This window comes from Diachasma alloeum, unplaced genomic scaffold (genome assembly GCF_001412515.2).
Source record: "Diachasma alloeum isolate Michigan unplaced genomic scaffold, Dall2.0 Dall_scaffold_78908, whole genome shotgun sequence".
Classification (NCBI taxonomy): domain Eukaryota; kingdom Metazoa; phylum Arthropoda; class Insecta; order Hymenoptera; family Braconidae; genus Diachasma; species Diachasma alloeum.
Window position 1 is genome coordinate 1769567 of NW_021683643.1, and position 24794 is coordinate 1794360.

The 24794-nt window shown below is 37.0% G+C and overlaps 2 protein-coding genes across 3 annotated transcripts; both read left to right on the forward strand.

The window, feature by feature from the left end:
* The first annotated feature begins 1172 nt into the window (after positions 1-1172).
* LOC107047914 (chondroitin sulfate synthase 1) lies at positions 1173-19301 on the forward strand. 2 transcript variants are annotated; one of them, XM_015270827.1, is made up of 6 exons: positions 1173-1513; positions 6823-7821; positions 12416-12556; positions 12670-12826; positions 14712-15068; positions 16291-19301. In XM_015270827.1, exons 2-6 carry the CDS (start codon positions 7033-7035, stop codon positions 17244-17246), a joined length of 2400 nt encoding a protein of 799 aa, XP_015126313.1. In that variant the 5' UTR covers positions 1173-1513; positions 6823-7032; the 3' UTR covers positions 17247-19301. The 2 variants fall into 2 exon arrangements, with proteins under 2 accessions (XP_015126313.1, XP_015126312.1); XM_015270826.1 differs by having other exon boundaries at positions 1173-1342.
* Positions 19302-19342: 41 nt separating this feature from the next.
* On the forward strand, positions 19343-23863 carry LOC107047915 (lysozyme c-1). Its single transcript, XM_015270829.1, has 2 exons — positions 19343-19654; positions 23466-23863. Exons 1-2 carry the CDS (start codon positions 19511-19513, stop codon positions 23787-23789), a joined length of 468 nt encoding a protein of 155 aa, XP_015126315.1. The 5' UTR covers positions 19343-19510; the 3' UTR covers positions 23790-23863.
* The last annotated feature ends 931 nt before the right edge of the window (positions 23864-24794 follow it).

Sequence of the window (24794 nt, forward strand, 5' to 3'; positions counted from 1 at the left end):
GAACTCAAATTTATAGTTCTCATTCATTTTTCCTTGAACTTGTGAATTTTCAACGGCGAAATGCCTTGAAATTTCAGTGGAACTAAAATGTCATAAAAAATTCAAAAAAGTGTACCGAAAATTTCAGCCAAATTTTTTAACAGTGAATGTGCGGATGTCTACCGTTGGTCACTTTTATAAAATCGAAGGCTTGAAGAATAACTTTAAAAAATCTCATACTTTGTCAGTTAATGGGTATTAATGGTGACGAACTCTGCTGAGTTTCAGTCCAATCGACTCAGCCGTTTTGGAGAAATTTCCATTTGTTTCTGAATGGTTTTTCACAAATATCTCCCAAATTATCAAACCGATTTCAATTTTTACCTCAAAATATTCGTCTCGAAGTCCTTTATCTCCATCAATCAAATTATGCACACCCGTTCGCACAAAATTGATCAAAAAATCCTTGTTCGCACTCTAACTTTTGAAAAAATCGAAATATCAACTTGAAATTTGGCATGAAATTTCCTCTTATTTTTTGCAATTAGCCAAGGACATTTATCAATTCTTTCCGGCGATTACAGAGCCTTTGAAAGATCCTCATAAAAGTTCTCCGTGTCAATAAAAGTTGATCTAATAGTGATTTTGTAGTTCTTTTGATCCACTGACGGTTCAGTATTCCATAGAGTGTGAGATCGAATGGCGAACATGACCATCGGCACCGATAAAACCAAAGAAATTTATCAATTTTTTCCTCGAAATTTTTCCTTCGAGAGATCGTTGTAAAAGTTTTCTGCGCCAATTAAAAATTTTATGATTCCTTCAAAAACTGTCCATGAAATTTCAATTTTTTTCTAACGGTGTACTTGAACCCGTCTTCCGCATGCCCCCGAAAACCTCAGAAGCCGGATGTAGAGTTCGCGACCTTGGTCATTGTCCCGGTAAATTGACTCTGTGAAAATTTACAATCCAAGAAGAGGAATCCACAAATCAATCTGAAATTTCACGGGACAATGATCCAGCCAGCATCTGGCTAATGTCCATGGATTTACCGTTCCATCCCGATGGGATTTAACCCGGGCATTACATCATACTTGTATCGAAGAGTGTTAAAAAGAAGGCAAATGAGAGAGCGGGGTATGAACCAAGAGAGTTGTGGCAAGAGACGATGGGGCCAGTCGAGTATCCACGCTCTCTCGTCACGGCACTCCCGTTTAGTTGTGACTGTGCCATCCGACACGCAGCACCACGCTTACTTCTCCCTGGCGATCCCACGCGCACCCGGGGCAGGGGCATCAACGCACCGAGAGAGAGAAAAGGGTCCATTCGAGTGAACTTAACTTAGAAACTGGAATAACAATAAGTAAGGAGAAAGAAGTGAAAATAGGGCCAGCGGAGAATCGTTCTCGCTCATCCTGAGCTATTCATTTGACCGTGAACCAGTGCCGCGTCAAGTTCAATCCCAGTGAAACCTCCAGTTACCATTGACTTTGCAAAAAAATTCACACCGGTTTTGCATATCGCGTTAAACAAGGTGCTCACTCAACTTATGAATTAACGTTATAATCATATCGGAGAATCATTTTTGCGCGAGTACTTGATGAGAATGTTGAAGTGAACTGTTAAGAAATTGGCTGAAATTTTCCGGAAAAGTACCTTGAATTCGATTTAAAGGGAAAAAGTCTGTGGAATTTCAAGTTTCTCTGATAATTCAAGTGAAGTTCCAATTTCTCAGTGGCGGGAAAACGAAAATTCCACAAATTACATGAATTTTCAGGGAATTCCTTTGGAATGCCCGGAATTCCAGGAATTTCTAAGGAATTCCGTGAGGAATCTGGAATTCAAGGAGATTTCTTGGAATTTTTATGATTTTTCATTAATTTTCCCGGAATAATTAAACTGTCATTTACAGTTCCCCGGATTTTTCGACGAAATTATGAATTTTCAATGACAAAATTCCTTGACATTTCAGTGGAAAATGTTCAACAATGTGTTCGTTCAAGGGTTAACGGAACTTCGTTAATTTGTCAAATTTTTGTACAAATTCCCTGCCGGAAGTTATCGATATGTTGGAAAATCGAAGCACATTAGTCTCTAGAAGGCAATGATGAAGATCAATGCGCTTTGGTTTCGACAAATATTAAAAGTTTTGGAGCAGGAAATTTGCTTGAAAATTGCGAGGAAACGGTTACCTTTTGTTACCCCTTAGGAAACAGGAAAATTCAAATTTCTCTCTAAATTTTAATTCTCTTTGAATTTATTTAATGCCTAAAGGTGGTTAGGCGGTGTTGTGAATCAAATTTGGAGGGAGAATTCCCGTATTTCCCGGTAGCTTAGCTGGGAGAGTGCCCGGCGCGTAACTTTTACCAGCAACAACCAGAAATTTTGCTCGAACAGCACAAGAATTTTTCACAGCCGGTACATTACGATTTTTTCAGTCCTATTCCTAGAATTTTTCCAAAGAATTTCTCTCCATGTAATTTTTACCAATTAATGTTTTCCAGTGATTTCCAGTGATAGAAATCACTGATGGGTTACTCTAGTCAGCGTTCAGTATCACCAATAATTGTCGATAGATTTTTAAAATTCGCTGAACATCGTGTTCCTGAACGTCACGAAAATGCACTGTTAAAAAAAATTGGATGAATTCTCCGAAAAAAGGCCTTCAATTGGATTTTAGGAAAAAGTCAATGGAATTTCACGGTCTAAAAATCAAGTCAGCCCCAATTTTTTAGCGATAGAAAGACGGAAATGACACAATTTACATGAAATTTTAAGTGAAAATGAATAATCATTGCCAAATCCTCTTTAATTTTTAGCAAATTCCTTAAAATTTTTTGTAATGCTAGGAATTTTTAAGGAATTCCCTGAAAATTCAGAGGAATGTGGAATTCATGGGGCAATTCCTCTTAATTTTCCTACCCTGACATTAATTTTCCCGAAATAATTAAACTGAAATTCACGGTTCCCACGAATTTTCCCAAAAATCTATCAAAATTCCTTAAAAATTAAGGAATTAAAATTCAGTAAAAAATTTTTACCACTATGTTTCGGCCGATAAAAAAAATCCCCGTATAAAACGCCTCCCGAATTGCATCCACCCCCTAACTGAGAAAGGTTGAAACGGTCCGAAAAGACCAATAGAAAACACTATACTGTTAGAAATTTCTTGAAATTTCAGTCACAGCGTCATCTGAATTCTCAATGTTATGAGCTTCAATGTAATGTCGAATGAAAATGATCATAAAATATCTCATTCATCTTGAGAATTCAAGAAAATCGGATTTTTCATGTTATGCAATCATTGATATTCCAATGAAAGCTTGAATTTTCAAACTCATTGCGAAAATTAAACATCAGATGAAATTCAATTTTTAATAGATTGAGAATTTACAAAAGTTCTTGCCTGAATTTTCCCGATTCTGAACATTTTTCAGTGCCGCATGGACCTGAAAATCGAGAATTACTTGAATATTCAAGAAATTAACTGATTCGCCAACGAAGAAATATACAGAAATGTCACGTAACGGTCTCGCTAAAAATTTCAACCTTTTCCCTTGAAATTACAAGAGTAATTTTCTAACAGTGTACTACATATTCAGTAGTATATTGACCACTACTAAGTTTCAATTCGCACTTATCATTTTGTCGCTCCGTATCAACTCAAAAACTCCGCGTTACATCACTCGTATCCAAAACTCCATCTTATCCCCTCCCCCTCCCCCCAGATTTTCGGGTCATTTAAAGACCTAAAGTTCACTGGCCTTTGCGGTCCGTCTCCCCCTCCCCTCCCCACCCCCTAGGGATATCGTAAAGTCATGGGATTAACGCAAGGGAGAATCAAGATTCATGTGAACGGAAATACGAAGAGCCGTGCGAGTGTAGACACGAAGAAACAATTGGGCTATGCATAAATCTAAAAAGTACTTCCTACATATTTGCCTCCTATCAAGTAGCGGGGAGGGGGAGGGCGGGAGGGAGGAGGAGAAGAGATTATAACAAAACCGTATTACCCCGTTGCACCGTATTGTTTACATCTCTCCTCCACAAGTATTCAATACGTCGTGAAGAATTCCGCTAACTCGATGCAAAAAAAGAACCGTAAGAGGTTAATCCACCGAGAACGACTGTTAACGGTGCCCCCNCCCCCCCCCCCCCACTGCGTTGAACTAAGAACATTAAAGAGATCCCAAACGACTGGGATTTGCACCTCATTGACCGCGTGCAAAACCTCAGTACGCAAAATACGTGAAATAGCATTCATGAGGAGTTTCCGTTCGAATTTAATTAAAATAGAAGGAACGTCCTTGAAAAATGAGACTAATGCACAGTGACCTCAATTCCATTTGACAATGATAAAAGTGCGTGACACTGGGTGAAATAAAATCATAAGTCTCAGGGGGAGACTCGTGTTGGTAATGGAAATCTTATGTGTTATCTGCTCATTTTGTGGGGGAAAGTAAATGTGGAAAGAATAGTTCTTGGAAATGTTTTTCTCTTTCAGAGAGAAATAATTCTGGAACTGGGAGGAATGTTTCTAATGTTGACAAGAATTCCAATTAAATGGGGAGAAATATTTGGAGAAATAATGATTGATTAGTCACGCACAAAGTACTTCCTGCGATATATTTGTGCTTTTTTGAGAATTCATTTTTATGCATTGTATTTAGTACCAAATGTTCCTGATACGCCGAATGTTCCCAATTTCAAGCAGCTTTCATGCAATAATTGAACTGAAATTTACGGTTTCCATTGTACACTGTTAAAATTTGTTTGAAATTTCATGGAAGACATGATAGTAATTCTCATGAGAGTGACATTGAATCGGATTTAGGGGAAAAATGGTTATAAAATTTCAAGTTTTAAGTAAAATTCAAGGAAATTCATGAATTTTCAGTGGCAGTGACATGGAAATTTCAAAACTTGATAGAATTTTCAATGGAATATGAATTTTCAAAAATAAAATTACATGAATTTTCCATTTTTCCCTGAATTTTCCCGATTTTTATGAATTTTTGGAGAATAATTGGGCCTAAAAATCAAGTATTTTAATGATTTTCAGATCATTCGAACAAAAAATCAATAGAATATTTGATTTCTCAATGACAAGATTTTCAGAAATTTCAGTGGAAATTGAATACGATAAAAATTTCCGAGATTTGGCACGGAAAATTCAGACGAAAATTTTCAACAGTGTAGTAAATATCTTCAGATGAGGTAGACTCATTAAAACACTCCCTATTTAACAATTCAAAGAATGGACATTCGTCCGTATATTGTAGATTCTTGTTGTAAGCACAAAGATGTGATATCAAGCAAACAATTCAGTGATCAATGATATAATTATGTCTCAATCGGTTGAGTGCTCTCGCCCACGGCCCAGGCCGAACTGTCCACTGTCCCGTTGCTTAGGGGACCTCCAACCCAGGTTCGTCATTTATTTGCACTGATAAAAAAAATTACTTTTATTGAGATGTTTCCTTCTTGGAACAAGTATTATATACTTGAACCAATGTCAAATACATAAGATCTTACGTTGAATATCAATTATTTCTTCTTGAGATACATTTACTTGAATCAAATAAAACAGTCCTTGGCGTCAAGTCACATGTATTCACCATAAAAATTGGAAAAGTTCTTTTTTTTTATCTTAAGATAATCTCCAGTCGAGAAATTTTCTACTTTCATGAATTGATCAAAAATTCGTACCCAGGAGATGATTGCATTGAAGAATGAATTGAATGTTCTTTTCTCGAATGAAGCCGATGTTTAAATTGAGCTTTCCGTGCATCACATCGAAGAAAATTTGTGATATCCAAGTTTGCGTTGAATTGCCGTAATCTGTGATTCTGTTATTGTAAACTAATGCGATTGTTTTTAGTCAAGAAATATAAACTTGTTTCAACTCAACGACATCTTACTACAATCTCAAAGCTTTTTCCGCGTAACAATACTCATCCTGATTCGACATACGAAATGCTCACTACAAATATAATTTACTTGGAACAACGCGTGATCGTGTTGATTGAGATAACGTATTTCGTCATGAGAATAATTTTGATTTTTGAGTAAACCAACGAATTTCTGGAGTTAGCAAACTTTTGGCTAGAAAAAAATCAAATACTTTCATTATTGCGACAAATAAAAGCAAATTCAATTCTAGAGAAGTTCGATTTCTCCCAATCAAATGTAATTCAAGGAGATATAACTGGTATTCACTATGAAGTCAAGTTTATTTGAAAATTAACAACCAAATGGTAGTTGGTTCAAATCAAATTATCTTGATGAAATTAATTTTTTCTGTCAGTGCAGGCTACGTCGAGATCTCCGTCGCCTGCGTATCAATTATTGAGAGGATGTTTACGCTAAAGTATCCTTGCATCTCTCCAAACAAAGCCATCTCAGTCCCGCGTTATGATCATTCGCCCCTAGTAGCTATTTCAAGTGTGAAAAATCTCTCCACACCATAAATTTTTCCATCAAATTGTGAATTTTTAATGACGAAAAATATCTGAAACTTCAGTGGAACCGCCACTTGATAAAAATTTCAACAGTAAAACTAGAATTTATTTCCCATCCTCACAATATCCCCACGAAAGAGGTCGTTCTATCGGTAGATTCCAGTAATCTCAGCCAGACTTGAATCGAAAAATAACTCCGATAGCGAAAAAATGACGTCACTATCGAAGATCAAAGAAACCATTCAGCATTCGCCTAAACTGGAATTATGACCTATCGAATCACATGCGCATGTGAAGACCTCCCCCAGCAGATAGCACATAAAAATCCTCAATTAAAAACCTCAATAAAAAACTCACTATTCCCTCGATTAAATTCTTGCAGATATCCATCAATCGGTGAAAGAATAGAAGTCCCCTTTGTTACCCATTTGAAGATGCAAAGAGGCTCATTCATCCACATGAAAAATGATCCAAGTGCTTCGTAGAAAATGGGTGAAGATAAGGGTCTGATGGATACCAGCAGAAAGAAGAGCATTGGTATCATTGATGGGATACAGCTGATTGAGGATGAGGAGATCCAGGAAGTGTGCAAATGGGCAAGGTGACGGATAATTCAGTGATGCGTAGACGACGTGGCTTGGGCAGTGCCATTGTCGGCCTCACAGTCGGTTTTCTCCTCGGCTTGATCATGATGAATTACCGGGGTATAACGAGCAGTCAGATGGCCCCAACACTAGGCACGAGGGGTTCAGTAACGGGAGGAGCATCTGCAAGGGTTCACAATCTCGAGGCCAATGTCTCGGGGAAAAATCTCGTTTTCGTTGGAGTGATGACAGCCCACAAGTACCTGGGCACAAGGGCCAAAGCTGTTTGGGAGACGTGGGGCAAAACGGTGCCTGGGAAAATAGCATTTTTCTCGTCGGGCTTTTCGACATTACCGGTGAACACACCGGATCTGCCTCTGGTGGCACTTGCCACTGTTGATGATGGCTATCCACCGCAGAAGAAGTCGTTTCTCATGCTGCAATACATGTGGAATCACTTTGGGGATCAATTCGAGTGGTTCCTGAGGGCCGATGACGATGTTTATGTCAGGAGTGATAGGCTGGAGAGACTGCTGAGGTCAGTGGACTCCAGGAAAGCTATATACATTGGACAGGCGGGGAGGGGCAATTCTGAGGAGTTTGGATTACTGTCGCTGGAGTATGATGAGAACTTTTGCATGGGTGGGCCCGGGGTCATACTCTCCAGGGAGACACTCGGGAGAATTGTTCCGCATATCAAGGAGTGTCTTAGGAATCTTTATACCAGTCATGAGGATGTGGAGCTTGGCCGGTGTGTCAGGAAACACGCTGGGATACCCTGCACGTGGAGCTATGAGGTAATGTTTAGTTATTAACAGCACAATCCTTAAGGTGTTTCGGTTGAAAAGTCAAAATAATGATAAAAAATTGGAAACTTCATGGGAGAAATCTCTAAGTATGCTGCATCATTGAGAATTCTTGCACATTTTCTTCAGATCTCAGTTTCAAGAAAAAAAATAATGAGATTTGGATGTTTTTGTAACCCCTCCAGCTATAGCCTCCGAGGTTACCCCACTCGCAATTAAGGAAATTTCCATGGCACCCAAAAAAATAATGAACTATTGAGGAAAAACTAGTGGGTGATAAATCAAATCTTTTCTGAGAACACGTATAAGTTTCAGATTTTTTTCAGATTTCATAAGAAAGTTATTTGAAAAAATGATTCGGAAAATTATGAGTTTCGGGGCAATTACGCCCTCACGCTCGGGCGCGTGATTCGAATGTCATTGAGCATCATGGGAAAGGTATGGGTTGGACCATGGAACTGAGAGAGAGAAATACTTGTCAGGTTTACCAACTCGAGACGCATTTTAATATTATTTCAATAATTAGAATGACATCCAATAAAAATCATTTGACACCCGTAGGTGATGAGAAAAAAATCAATCAATCTGATAAATAAAATCAATATCCAAAAGAATTCAAAAGCACACTTAAATAGTTACTTGAAAATTGGAAAATTTCGTGCTCAGCGATTGAATCAGGGCTCGAGAACAATAAGACTCCCCTTCCGCTTCACCCCCCCCCCTTCCCCTGTGATCTACAGTCGAAACACTTTAATTGTATTCTTTGACCGATGAGGTGATGAACAATTTGGAGTTGGCCTGTGCCAGAAGGTCAATACCAAATGAAACTTCCCAATACAAAATTTTTTCAGTAAGATTAAGGCCCGTTCGGGCCAGTAGTTCCTGAGATATAATAACTTATTTAAATTCCATTTTTCCTTAATATCTCAAAAACTACTGCACCGATTTTACAATACTCGTCTCGATAGCCTCAGTAAGTCAATCAGAATATATAGACTCTTTAATACCCAGTTTGGAGATATCGCCGTTTTCCCGTTTTTCATGAAACATCTGGTACGCACGATAACTTGAGAAAAAAAGGAGATAGCAAGTTGAAATTTGCTACGGTTCTAGCTCTTATAGCACTAAAGGTTGGTATTTTGGATGGGCGCAATCGGCTGAGCGGTTCCTGAGATATGCAACCTTTTGTGTAAATATATGTCTTCAAATATCTCTTGAACTACTTGACGGATTTCAACGTTTTTTCAAAATACTCGTCTCGGCAGCCACTATATGGATCAATCATCAAAATATATATATCCGTTCATACAAAGTCTCCGAGGTATCCCCGTTTTTTCGTTTCTGAGTGACGCGGCGTCCATTTGAAATTTCGAGATAAAAATCGAACGAAAACATCAATTTAGATAACGTTCGCAGATAATGGAGCCGGGCCTTAATGAAAAACAAAACGACCAACATGACTCTTTTACAAGTCATTTCGCAAGTTTGATTATTTATCTGGAAGAAATGATGGGTTTGATTTGTTTATCGATGAAATGACAGCGAAATCGTCTCGGCGGTTGCGAGTTGAATGGAAAGTCTCATTGTCGTGAATTAGAATTAAATTTCACCTCCAATTGTTCATGGAGTTTCTTATTCACTTGGGAAGTTCAACAAAATTGAGTTTTTCATGTTAGGAGATCATATTTGAAATGACTGACTGAATTCTCAAACTCATTGTGAAAATTGAACATCAGATTCAATTGAATTTTCAAAAAATAATAGATGGCTCATGACTTGAAGAAATTCCCATCCAAACAGATGTTTCATTGTATTTTTTTTTCGAATGTTCTATGACTGCGGTTTGTAGAGTAGTTTGTGGGCACCACTGTATCAGTCTCTCCGGAATTCCTCGTCCCCGTAATTACCTAATTGATGATGGTGACTGATGCTGAACGTTGACATTCTAATTTCTTATGGTTATTATTATCGTGAGATGTTGTGTGGGAAGAAACCTGTGATTATGTATGCATTTCCTTTGTTACCAACCGGTTTCTGGTGTGTCGTCTTTCTCATGGGTTTTCATTTCTTTTGGTCGCGTTCTCGGATGATAGGTCAAGCGATGATGGAAGCGACACCTTGGGAACTCATGATGGGATTTTTTTGTGATTCTGATGAGTTATTCTCTCGGAATTTGATTAATGATTTACATACTTTGTACGCTCAGAGAATAAAAGATGTTCTGGGAGCAAAAAAATATAGACATTCAATAAAAATTCATTGCAATTTCTTACAGAATGCACTTGTTTTTTCTATTAAATTTTTTCATACTTGGAGTGGTTCAACTTGCCACAACCCTTTAATCCTTTTCGGCATCCCAGCGAGAAGGAGATCGCGTCAATATGGAATTTACTGTTATAAATTTTCCACTGAAATTTCAAGGAATTTTGTCATCGAAAATGATTAATTTCATGACAAAATCCGTGGGAACTGTAAATTTCAGTTCAATTATTCCGGGAAAATTAATGGAAAATCAGGACAATTCAGAGAAATCTCTCCTTGAATTCTAAATTACTCTGAATTTTCGGGGAGTTCCTTAAAAAATTCCTCGAATTCCGAGAATTTTAAAAAAATTCCCTGAAAATTCAAGGGAATTAGGCAGTGACTATTCGTTTTCACTTGAAAATTCATGTAAATCGTGAAATTTTCATCTTTCTGCCGCTATAAAAACAAGACTTTACTTAAATTTTCAGAGAAACTTGAAATTCCATTGATTGTTTTCCCTCAAATCGAATTTAAGATATTTTTCCGAAAAATTCAGCCAAATTTTTTTAACAGTGATCCTAGAAATCTGTTCTTTCTCTCAGTGATAATCTCTCAGTTTCTCTCGGTTCGGCCTTTGCCTTTGGTTCGATCTCGTGTCCTTCGGACTTGAGAATGTATGCGAGAGTGTTTGCTGAGACAACTTGTGAGGGGCTTGATGAGTCATTGCAAACTTCAGAGTTTACTGATGAATTCGCCGAAGTGTATTTATTTAAAAAATGCCGGAGGTCAATGGTCCAGGGATGTGCAAAGGTTTCTTGGGTTTTATGCTGGGGCGAATGGTCACTTGGTCAAGATGTAATGATTCAATTGAACGGAACAGGTAATTCTATACCCTGGATTGTCAATGAGGATGTTGGTCGTTAGGTGGAAAAGGAAAATAACAGGGAAACGTTGGAGGGTTATCACGAGCTTTCTCACTAAGAGATGTTAAATGGCTATGACGGTGGATGGAGAATCGTTAATTGGATTTTGCTAATGAGTGACATGGCGATTGCACTCGACTGTGGGTTGATAAACTGGCGTAAACTGTCTTGAATTTGATGCTTCAAGAGATTATAGAATCAAGCATTAATGATCATTTGGCGGTGAAGTCGTAACTTCTTCGGAATTTTCATATTAAAGATGACAAAAATCTTATGTTTTGTTTATTTACGATAGAATTCCGTTACGAATGCACTAGAACACGTTTCAACAACTTGTAAATTTAATTGCACACGTCAAAATCTATTGGTTTTCTACTGGAATTATTAGTATTAGTATGATTTTTTTTTGTTCCGATTTACATTAATTGCGATAGAAAACCGTGGAAGAATACTAATTTTTCTATGAAGCTTATTCTGTTACGATTTCTCATATAAAAATTCTTGACCATGAATTTTTTTAGTTTCTCTTCTTGAATTTTACAATGGAACAAAAAAAGTATACAATGGAAAAATCTGGCAAAACTTATGCCCTAGAAATTCTATAGAAACAAGTGGGAAATTGCTCTTGTATTGAATATAGCATAGTTATTTTTGCTAGTAAATTAGCAATATGCTTCCGAATGGTTATTTCGCACATCATTTCCTTCTATCATGTTTAATTCATTGTTTATTTCATTTTATTAAATTGTATATGATTTCTTTTCAACTAATTTTGTCCGATTTTCAACTTACTTAAATGATATCATTATCATTATATCATCATTCAATCAATTCAGCACTTTTTTTTTAGCTATCGTGGAAAAACGAATTTTGGAAAAATTAAAAAAATTGATAAATGAATTAAATGTCAATTAATGATTGATAGGGCTCAACAATACCTACATTTGGGGGGAAAAAAAGATTCAATTCCATCGATTCATTAGTGAACAATCGAAGAAAAGTCTGTTTACATACATACATATGTACGGACACGGTCTAAAAATTGCATTTTCGGACTATTTGGATCATAATGGGTCGACATAAGAAGAAAAATCCAAAACTTACATTTGAACGATTACAATGCTTCCATTCGGAAACAAAAATGTGAAAGGAATGATAAGAATTATTGATTATTGACCTCTTCTGATTTTTTACCCGAACTCTAATAGAAATTACAATATTGATGTGCACTTTTTACTTGGAATATTGGAATTAATACTAGACTTATCGCATTTTTTATCAGTATATCGGCGAAAAATTCCTGAAATTCAGGAGTTATTTTTACCAGATTTTTCTCTCCATACAAGATATCGACGTCAGATCGATAGCTAAATTTGAAAATTCGAACATTCCGATAACAGCTCTAATAATCATTTCAGATGCAATCGATCCTCTACCATAATAGCAGCGGTGATCAGGCATTCACGGGTAATCTCAAGAAGAAGGAAGTCCATAGGGCAATTACCCTGCATCCGGTTAAAAGCCCACCACACATGTACCGCCTCCACAACTACATGAGGGTGAGTAAAAACATATAAATCCATAATCCCACAGTTACAACACCTACTCAACCCTGCTTTTATGTTTCCTCTGTATAACACCAGATGAGTTTGAATTGAAGTTTACGTTTCAGGGTCTGAGAATCCAGGACTTGAAGCAGGAGCGCATCAAGCTCCATCGGGATATCACCGTGATGATTGAGCAGTTGGGAATGACTACTAGAGACTTCCAACGACATTTATCGGGATCCAAAGAACTCAGCACTGTTCTTCACGATATTGAGATGCTTGGTAAACCATTTTCAACTTCATGATCATTCCATCATTTCCAATTAATAATTTCCATAATTTTCATTCCGCTATTCGAAAAAAAATTCAATTAAGGTCCGAGTGGATTATCTTTCGAACGTCATCTCGTTTTTCCATCTTCATAATATAAAATATATCACAATTTCCACTGGATTATACATCACGCAGGAGTCCCTAAAAATTATGATTGTACAATTTAAAAAAGTAGAAAAAAAATGAACATTTTCAAAGAACGTGTTTAATAAAGTTTAAGAAATAAATCCGATTGAGACGAAATAGTGAATGGATAATTTATCATGGTAACTAACGATCTGACACCAATTGATTACTGTGACAAATGACGACCTAACAGCCATTAGATACATCAAATTATTAATTTGCAATTTCCTCCCTATTGGGTTTATTTCCCAATATTATTCAAAAACGCTCTTTGAAAATGTTCAGGTTTTTTTCAAAGTTTTTTAGTTGTACAATCATAATTTTTAGAGACTCCAGGGCTATGTAAAACTGAATAGCAATTGATCTTGAATAGATCATTCCAGATTATCAAATTAAAAAAATAACCAAGATCACGTTCGAAAGATATTCCACCCGGGCCTTAAATTAAATTCAGTAGGATACTACCTATGTACCCAACTCTGTAGCCCAAATGGCAGTATTATAACAAAGTGTCGTTTTCATTTCATTTAATTTACGTTATTTTAGTTGTTAAGGGTTGGGAGGGGAACAAAATGTAAAAACCCGAAAAGGCATACATACAGACCATAAAGAATTAAATTCAGTAGCGAAGCTGTAAAACAGTTCAAGTCTATTCTGATAAGTTTTCAATGAATATCTCTGAATCTAAGGCAGGTAGCGAAATTTTTGTAATACCTTTTTTGTGGAGGAAATTGAAACCTATAAAAAAGGTTATTATAAAAACTTGTTTATCTCCCCTAAATTCGGAGATATTTCTCGAAATCTCAGCTAAGAACCAAGTCGACAGGAATTGTTTTACCGCTTAGCACTTGAATTCTCAAACTTATATGATTTTCACATGACATTCAATTGAATTTTCAACAGATAAGAAATTCACATCAAAAGTAGCTTAAACCCTTATAATTTTCATTGCAAGATGAGCCAGAAAATAGGCATTTGATTGAAATTACCTAATTAATCAGTAACAAAACATCAGAATTTAATGTTAAATAAAAAATTCAAGTGTTACCATGAAATCTCGGAAAACAAGTGGTGGAAAAATCCTTGGATTTCAAAATTTCGTCGTTCTCGGAGAGAAATGTTCAATAAAAATTAGGAAACTCACAATTCGCTCACCGATTACAGAATCGACTCAGAAAATTTAAGTCACGTTAGCGTAATTTTTCATAGGAGATACAGATAAAAATTACGGAAGGCTCTGAAAAAATTCCACTACGGAAAAGATACATAATTTTTACTGAATATTTCTCTCCGTGTTGAATTTCCATCGTGTTCCTAAAAATCAGCGGTGGGTATCTGAAAATCACTGACATGTCCCTGAAAATCAAAACAATTTTCCTCTGTGAAAAATTCCCATTCATCTATGCTCCAACCATTTATATTACTACGGCCATTAGAGACAATTGACCAGCCGCAAATTGCTCGACAGTGATGAAGAAACACGCCGAGAAAATCGTACAGAGCGACACGCACTGCCAGACAAATCAATCAAAAGTTATTCATTATGTCTTACGCAATCCTGTCACGGATAATTTGACATTAATAGACCGTTCATGCGCGACACAAAAAGCACCCCCTCGAGCCACTCTCGTTCTATTTTTACTCAACTACTCTGAATGTATCAATTCACCTCATTTCAATAATTGAAATCCATTGATTTGATTGACAGGAGTTCCGGCGGGCTTGCGAAGCTTCAAGCCACGTTCCAGTCGAGAAGTTGTCCCCTGGGACTTTATATCGAGGTCGGAGTACAGTCTCGCCGACGCGAATCCCAGACGACGTATTCATAGTCACATTAAGGAGGGTCTGGAGGACATAACGAGAGAAGTTATGGATTCAATTAATGCCTGCTCGAGGCAACGTGGACGTGTTGTTGAGGAGAGATCTGCATTGTATGGGTACAGGAGAGTCGATGCTTATGGGGCTGACACTATTCTTGATCTTCTTCTAGTCTATCGGAAGTACAGGGGACGAAAAGTCACACTTCCGGTTAGAAGACACGTTTATGTCCATCAGCATTATACTGGTGATTATCGGAAATTGATTATTGATTAATCGTTGGATGTCGCTGATACTCGATAAGTCCATCCCGTCTTAATTATTTCGATAATTAATTGCTTGGAGATAAAATGTCGTGACCCATTTTCTGTTCATCATTTCTGCAATTCCAAGGCAATTTCGTGATTTCAAATTTCAATGTTTTATTAGTATCGCGTTGATTTTTATTCATTCATTTTCATTTTATTCGTTGCTTCATTTCAAACAAATCCGTGCAATGATTATTAATTATATTATTAATTATATTGCTAAAGCCAGTAGCATTTGTATGTCCTGTTCATTTTCGTTTTTTATTCGACTTCGTAATGCTATTATTTTTATTTCTGCCCATTCAATTAATTTGATTGTTCTGATTAACATTACTATCAATATTATTCATAATAACAGTATGATCAATTAATCGTTCAAATGGTTGAATGGAATTAAGTGTCGAAAGCTTTTTTTGCAACAATTTTTATCAAGCAGTCTGTCGGAATTCATTCATATTCGTTTTTCAGTTCACTTCGAAACTCTATTATTTTGATTTCTTTTTATTCAATTGGTTCGATTGTTCCCAGTTATTATTCACATAATTATCATCATGTAGTTGATTATATTGGCTATATTATTAGGAATGATAATTTTTTAGATATTTGCAGATCTACGTATCAAAAAATTCAATAGATTTCGATTTTTCTACACGAATATTCTCGTGGAATTTTTTCTATAAAAATACTTGGACATGAGTTTTCCAAGTTTTTTTTTTTCACTTTGATCCTGCAATGCGAAACAAAAACAATGTAGCGGAAATAACTGAGAAGATCCGTGCCCAATAGTTTCAATAGAAAAAATCTCAAGAGAAAAATTCAAACAGCAAAATCGAAATCTATTGACTCAAATATCCGACAGAATCTGCGCAAAAAACCAATAGAATTTTAACAGAATCCCCACAGAATTTCTAGAGAATTCCAATAGAATTTTCCAGCGAATTCGCTAAGCTTTTCTATGGAATTTTTTGTGGAAGACATTTATCTACACAGCTCATCCACTTTATTCATCTTTTATTAGTTTTCCATTTCAATTAACATCATTCCCGTCTAATTCCTCCAATTGACTCGATCGCATAGACTGAACATACTCAACAATTCTATTCAATGACCACCGATACAGCTCCCCAACAATCAGGTCATTTAATTATCCCCCAATTGCAGGGATAGAGATCCGAGAGGTCGTGAATTGCGAAGAAACTGATCGTCACCGTTCCCAGCTGACTTCTCAGAAGCCTCAGAGTATCTTCAACGCTGGATTCCTGGGTTTCAGTTCAGCAAAAGAGATCGATCCCATCAAAGACAAATCGATAAGATTCATCCTGCCACTGTCAGGTAGATTCCACGTATTCCAAAGGTTCCTGAGGAATTACGAGGAGATCTGCTTGATGACTGGTGATAAGACTGAACTCTTGGTAGTCCTGTACCCCCACAGGACCGACAATTCCGTAGATAGCACGATGGAGCTAATCAACAGAATGAGGATTAAATACTCGAGTGCCAGAATTGAAGTAATCCCAGGATCTGGGAATTTCTCCAGAGCTCAAGCCCTGAACCTGGGGGTCTCCCAGTCTCGAGAGGACGATCTCATGTTCTTTGTGGATGTGGACATTGTCCTGAAAGCCTCTGCCCTCCAGAGGATACGTCTCAACACAGTGATAGGGAGACAAGTCTACTTTCCAATTGTCTTCAGCCAGTTTGACCCAAAAATCGTTCGCGAGAACTCAAACACCCAGGACCCTTTCCTTATCAACGAATTCACTGGGTTCTGGCGGCAATTTGGCTTCGGTATAGTCTCCCTTTACAAGAAGGATTACCTCTCAATCGGTGGATTTGACCTATCTATAACTGGATGGGGAAAGGAGGATGTTGACTTCTTCGAGAAAGCTGTTAAATCCAAATTGAATGTCTTCAGAGCCCCTGATAAGCATCTTGTTCATGTGTTTCATGATGTCGAGTGTGACGAGAGACTATCTGGTATTCAATTATCCATGTGTCGGGGAACCAGGGTCGACACATTCGGCAGCACTCAGGCACTAGCTAGGATCGTTTATGATAATCCAGAGTATCTGAGGTTCGCCAGAGCCAGGAGAGCCAGACTCACTGCACAAGGAAATTGAATTGTCAATTTGTTTTGAGGAGACGAGGAAAACCCAACGATATTGTAGAGAAACTGTGATCTGACTTTAATGGACTGTCAATTCCTTTGTAGGCGTGAATAGCAGAAATACTTTATAATGTGTAAATATGAAACGATTGGATTCAGTGATATATTTTTAGCGAGCGAATTTTTATTGGAAGAATACAAATTTATGATTGGGGAGGACTGCAATGAGAGAAGAAAAGCATGTTCTCTGACGCGGCAAGAATGAAAAATCTAGTGTTGAACATTTGAAGGTTCTTATTTTGAAAAAGAAGGGAGATTAGTTTCTCGTTTTGGCTATCCAATACTCAAAGATAAAAAATTCATTGTTAGATTGAAGAGTAATGATATTTATTGATGAACTTTGTTTTATAAATGATAACTGCATCATTCAAACCTTTCGTATGTTCAGATGAAACAATTTCTCTCTTGATAATTTCAGATTTTTCAGATCAAATAAGACTTGTTTGACAACATGTTTTTTCTTCCTCTCAGGGTGGGGTGGATCGTCCTGTGATTGAACAAATTCACGTGTTTGTATGATTAATTCAGTAGAGTGTAACGTTTTCCCTCTCGAGGAACAATCTGATATTTATTAGTCCAATGAGACCTTCTGGAACTACTGCTTGCTCACAAATTGTTAGCTGTTTTCAGCCATTAAGTCCCTCAATAACGGTCAAACATTTGCATGTAAAGAAGGAATGGTCGGAACAATAATTTTATGAATACTGAGAGAAAATAGGATTTTACCTAACGAGATGGTAAATTACGTTTTTCGCGAGTGTGAGGATTGCAGCCCGAGCCGAAGGCGAAGAGTTGTAATCACACTCGTCAAAAACGTTATTTATCACGAGTTATGTGAGAATTTGTCTGTCCCCGCTGCTACGTTCATCTTGTACCAAAATGTGTCTTTTCGTTTACTTCACCCAGAAAAACGGTTTATTTGAATTGAATAAGCTTTACTTGAATCAAAGAGATTGTTTATTTGACTCTAACAGAGCATTTGTAGCCTTCAAATACAGTCCAGTTAATTCAAATAAATCATTTCTCTGAGTGTTGTGAAAAGGTTCGGCACTCGTTAAACGCAATATCACTAACAAAAAAACATAGTTTAGACACATATGCAATGGGATTTTTTAACTCATGTTATTGCCAGTCCTCGGTTTCATCTCAAGCCGCTAACTTCATACTCGTAAAAGTCGCACAACGTCTGTAAATAAACGCTTCGTGTGTGTAAAGTGCCGCTTTACAGGCAGACATGGTACAAAACAGATTTCTAAGATCAAGTCTACTCTTGTCACAATCTTTTCCTCGGTTGGACGCCCAAAAGGTTTGAAAGATTGAGGCAAGTTTGACTAATCTTCTGTTACAATCAATGATCAAGGGTGGAAACATCTTGTTCACTGAATAATTCGGAAAACTATCCATTCTTGTCACAGGAAGTCTAGTTTGCCTCAACCTTTATAGAGAGGTTTGCGGCAGGAATTTTCTTCCTCCTAGAAAATCGTTTTTTCTCTCAGTGAATATATCAAAGTTACATGACACCTGATAAATCTCATTCGTTCAATTACTGGACAACTCACCCCATTCAAAGTGCCTACACTGATAGAAGGATTTATTTGTTGTTAACGAGGCTTCTGTTAATGAATCTTGGTAATAGTTGAGAAGCCTCGTTAACAGCAACTAAATCATTCCACCTTTTCTATGAGTGAATTGGAAGAAGAAAAAAGATTCATTTCGACTCCGTCTAGTCAAATCGGCCATTTTGGATGTGTAAAAGAATATTGACAAGACTTGGCTCGAGGTCTGCTTCTCCTCTGCTTAACTAACGTGTCTTCAATCTTCCATATATGATAAGAAAAATGGTAATTACTGTAAGAAATGAATTTACTTTTGAAGTGTAAAATATAAGTCTTTTGGAATCATAAAGCAGAAACATTTTTGTCCGCTGGCGCGGAAAGAGCAGACTGATTGGGGGCTTCCCACTCCCCTGAAATGCTTTTCGCGTTCCAATCGTCACAAATGCAAATAGATTCACCCACTCTTGGCGCTGTGAGATAATAAACCTATCGCGTTAAGCAAGCTCAAGGACAAGAATAATCGCTTCGATTCCGTATAGTTGGCTGGTACAAGACAGTGTATCTTTTATCAATTAAAAACGTAGGGGGATCAGCATAAGTGAGTTTATTATTCCTCGAGTTGATTGCTGAACTACCGATCAAAACGCGGAAATCTTGAAAGATGGTAGGGTCGCGGTTTTTCGTGGCAGCAGCTGCGATTTTCTTCGTTTTTGGGCTGTCTGCTGAGGGAAAAATTATGCAGAAATGTGAAGTTGTCAAAGAGCTGCAGAAAGCAGGAATTTCCAAGACGTTCATCAGCAATTGGGTATTTTTCTATTTTTTATAGAATCTTCCTCATTTTTGCACAGTTTCATTTCAATATCACTGATAATGATATCTGGAATTTTTGCGAGACAATTATCTCGATAACCTCGATAACCATCTTTTCTACAGTTGAGAAGATTTCCGTTAAAGAAAGGCCTGACTATTGCCTGATTTGAGAGGCAACGCACCCCTTGTGTTTGTGCAGAAGTATGAATTTTTTGCCCCCCATAACTCAGTAGCGAAGTGGTCAAACGGTTTAAGTCGATTTTGGCTATTGGCCAGTTTTCAATGAATATCTCGAAATCTAAGGGAGATAGCAAAAGTTTTCTCATAACTTTTTTAGTAGCACTCAATTCGCTCTACAAAAAAGGTTATTATAAAAATTTCGCTATCTCCCTTCAATTCGGAAATATTTCTGGAAAACTCAACTAAAGATTAAATTGATTTAAACCGTTTGACCACTTCGCTACCGAATTGTTGATTTTTTGTTAATAAATGAACTCCAGGCACCGGACAATTTAGCAGTGCAGTGACTGAAGTTGTTTGGTTTTGACGAATTAAGAAATACGAACAGACGGACGATTCTATAATTCAGTAATGAAGTGGTAAACGGAGCTAAGTCGACTTATCTCCCAGTTGAGCTTTTGAGGAATATTTCCAAATCTAAGGGAGATTTGGAAATATTCCTTTGAAATATTCCAAATCTAAGGGAGCGGAATTTTCGTAATCACATTTGTTGTAGCACTCAATCGGCTCCACAAAAAAGGTTATAACAAAAATTTTGTTATCTCTCCGAGATCCCGAGATATTGATTGAAAACTGATCAATAGTCAAAATTGACTTATCTCCTTTTACCACTTCGCTACTGAATTAAAAACTTGAAATTCCTGTAGACCTTTGAAGATTCAATTAAATATGATAAATCGAATGATGACTTTCTTTCAAACTCATTAAGTCTCATCAGTTGAATTAAGAATTATAATCAGATAATAATCTCGTTAGTGCGAGGTTTTAGAGAGGAATTCCAAACGATTTATTTTTTTGTAGCTGAAAAAATTTCCGACTAAAAAGGTGTTATGGTGTTTTTGTTCAAACCACGCCCTCGACATAATTGAATCATTAAAGGAATAAGAAGAGGAATCAAGTTATCAAGTTTCCCTCATGAAATTCAGAATTGTAATTGAGCAATTCCCTCGATAACGAGAGACTCTGGAGAAAAATGTCTGAAGACCTTTTTTGTAGTTGAGAAAATTAAAGCTTGCAAAGTAGTACATTTCGTCATTGGGCCGAAAAAAACTCTTCTAGCTCATATGATTGCAGCCCGCGCCTCTGCAAGTTGTTTTCGGCCATCTGATGAACAATATTTTGTTGCCTTACGACCGGAATGACGAAAAGTTTTTCAAAGGTTTACATAAAAATCAATCAAATTATTCACTCATTAAGGGGACGAGATTAATCAACTCATTAAGTTTCACTTGTGGAATTCAGAGTTTTGTAGATAATTTCAATAATTAATTGCCCAATTAGTTCAAAACCAAGGAATTTCAGAGGAAAACCTGGTCACACTATTTTTTACAGGAGATTTCCTCATCCGATTTTATCTCAAACTTGATGATTCAATCATCAAGTTAATAAGATGATGCTATCAGTCTTAGATTCCGAGATATTCGTTGAAAACCGACCGATAGTCAAAATCGACTTGAAACGTTTTACCGCTTCGCTACTGAATTCTGCTCCCACTCCTCCGCAAAACGTCAAAATGCTGCATTTCTATTGGTTGCCATTCAGATAGGGAACAATCGTATGCAATACCACAAGAGCTTCAAAATTATCAGGTATTTCCCGATAGTTTCGTTGCAAACAAACGAAGAAGTCAAATTTTTCCTGAAAAACTGGACGAATTCGTTTGTATGTAGGGAACCTTGAGGGAAATAACTGATTAATTTTGAAGCTCGAGTGGTTTTCGGATGAAAATTTTTCCATCCAAATTTCGGCCAAGAGAATTGCTCTACATTGTTAGAAAAGAAAAAGTAATTTTATGAACAGTTGACTACTAATTTTCAGGATAGTGACACTGAATACAATTTAGGGGGAAAACAGTCATAAAATTACAGGTTTTACTGAAAATTCAGTAAATTTCCAGAATTTTAAGCGGCATAAAGACGAGAATTCCTTAATTTATTTGGATTTCCCATCGAATATGAATATTCAGTGCCAAATTACATCGAATTTTTAGTGAAATCTGAAATTTCATGATTTTTTTCTCCCTAAATCACATTCAGCGGTACTGTCCTGAAAATTCCAGAATATATTTTGCCGTACTGATCTTCACTTTTCCTCGTCCGGGGATTGGTATTGGCCCTTCCCCAAACTCGTAAAACTGAAAATCACTACGGGAAAATATCGTTCACGTGTAGTGCCATGGGGTTTTTTTACTCGTACGGTTGGCCAGTCCTCGCCTTCGGCTCGGACGCCAACTCCACGCCAGTAAAAAACCCCATGGCACTCGCCCTGAAATATACTATATCCGAATTTTCTGGTTTTCTGTTTATTTTCAGCAAAAAATGGAACTGAAATTTTCAATTCTCTCTGATTTTTCCACGAAATTCTGAAGTTTCAATGACGAAATTCCTTGAAATTTTAGTGGTAATTAAATTTGATAAAAATTTCCAAAAAGGGTACTGGAAAATTCAGACAAAAATTTTTAACAGTGTATGAAACTAAACTCATCTGTCAGTTCCATCGAGGGGCTCCCTCAACCAGGAACTCTTTTGTTTTTCATATACATATATCAACGTGAAAAATTACCAGTAGTAATACCACTAGTGCTCCAAAATTATCGGATATTTTCCGATAGCTTCGTTGCCTAGAAACGATTGTGTCAAATTTTGCAGATTTAAAATCCCGAGTGCGAAGCACGAGGGATTTTTCTGCGATTCATTCCTAGGCAGGGAAGCTTGAGGAAAATATCCGATTAATTTTGAAGCACGAGTGGTATTTGACGGATTATTTTTCCACTCGGATTTCAGCCAAGCAGAATGCAGTGAACATCCGGATACATTTACACAGCCATACATTTACAACCCACATTTTTGGTTATCTGTTACACAGAATATTAAACGTGAAATGCGTTGAAAGATGAGAAACATTTGAAAAGCTACTAGTGAATTTCTGCAAGTAATACCACGAGAGCTTCAAAATTATCGAGCAATTCCCGATAGGTTCGTTGCAAACAAATGAAGGAGTCAAATTTTTCCTGAAAAACTTGAAGACTTCGTTTGTATGCAGGGAACCTTGAGGGAATTACTCGATTAATTTTGAAGCTCGAGTAGTATTCGGGAGGGAATTTCCCCATCCAAATGTCGGCCAAAAGAATTGCACTATGAGACAAAATCCATCTGACAGTTCCAACCAGGGGTTCACTCGACCACGGAATCTTTTGTTTTCCACAAATATAGTCAACGTGAAAAACTACCAGTTGAATTATCAAAAATTATCAGCTGAATACCGTGTTGACTATATGAAATAACAGTCGAATAGTGCAATTCTATTGGCTGACATTTAGATGAGGAATATTCCCGTCGGAAATTTTTTAGAAATTTCCGAAATAAAACTGTTGGACAGCCTCAAATACTGCGCTCTGATTGGCTGAAATCCGAGTGAAAAAAATAACCAGTGGAATTATCAAAAATTATCAGTCAAATACTGCGTTGACTACATAAAATAGCAGTCGAATAGTGCAATTCTAGCGGTTGAAATTTGGATGGGGAAAATTCCCTAGGTAATTTTTCCTAACTTTTCTCTTCGCGTAGGTTTGCTTGATGATCACTGAGAGCGGTTTGAACACGGCGGCAAAAAAGGGACCAGGGACAGCCGCCAGTTATTCCTACGGAATTCTGCAAATCAGCAGTCTGAACAATAAGTATTGTATAAGTGGCAGAAAAGGTGGAATCTGTAATAAAAAATGCGAGGACTTCCTCAATGACGATATCAGTGATGATATCGCCTGCGCCCAGAAAATTCATACCGCTGAGGGGTTCAAGTACTGGAAGGGCTGGGTCCAAAAGTGCAAGAACAAACCTCTTCCTGATGTCGGAAACTGCAGGAGGCGGCGGAGGCGTTCGCTCTTTATCTAAGGATATCGATAATTTATCAATTGCATGTTTACCCCACTGTAACCAATAAAAATTGTTTTATCAGTATCAAGAAATCCACTTCGTGTCTTCATCGTTATCACCCAACGCGAAGACGTGGGAGATAACTTTTCTGTCTTAAACTATCTTATCGAACTCCTGAAAAAATCAAGAACTCGAGGGAATGAACTGACGTGTTATTTTGAAAATTCCATTTCAGTCGAATATTATGGGGCATAAAAATTTAACTACTTTCCGCGTGTACATTTACACAGAATTCTACGTAAAATCTGAGATTAGACTTTATGAAGTCAACGGGAACATTAGTTTTCTGTCCGGTAGTCGGTGCTGTTTTATCTTTATCAGGAAAAATAGGTAAGAGAACATGAGAGCAGGGAAGATCGTCCCACGAAGATCCACTTCCCTATAAGTACTGCAAGAGTAGAGCCATGGGGAACCTGTCCATACGGGCATCGAGGAGGTTAATAAATAACTGAATCAATGTGGTTTTCTAAATCGCTTCAGAAAACGCATTCACTTTCATCGACGAAAAAAGTTGAGAATGTTTATCCAAAACAGTTAACAATTGAAAACTTGATTTTTAACTGCATTGAGAGAAAAATTTAAGAAATTAGCATCAATGCTCTCCCATCAGCCCAAAAAGTTATTGAATTTTTCTCAAACATGTCTTGTTTCGACGAAAAAAATCGCAATTTGAAAATTATTAAAGAACAATTTCAGTAGCGAAGTGGTAAAAGGGTTTAAGTCGACTTATCTCCGAGTGGAGTTCTTGAGGAAGATTTCAGATTTCGTGCTCCACTGAAAATTCAATCAAGTTGTGAAATTTCCATCTCACTTCCACTGAAAACTCATGAATTTCCGTGAATTCTACTTAAAACTTGAAATTTCATAATCATTTTTTCCCTAAATCCGATTCAATTTCACTCTCGTGAGATATCCTATAATACCTTCCATGAAATGTCAAAAAATATCTAACAGCGTATACCG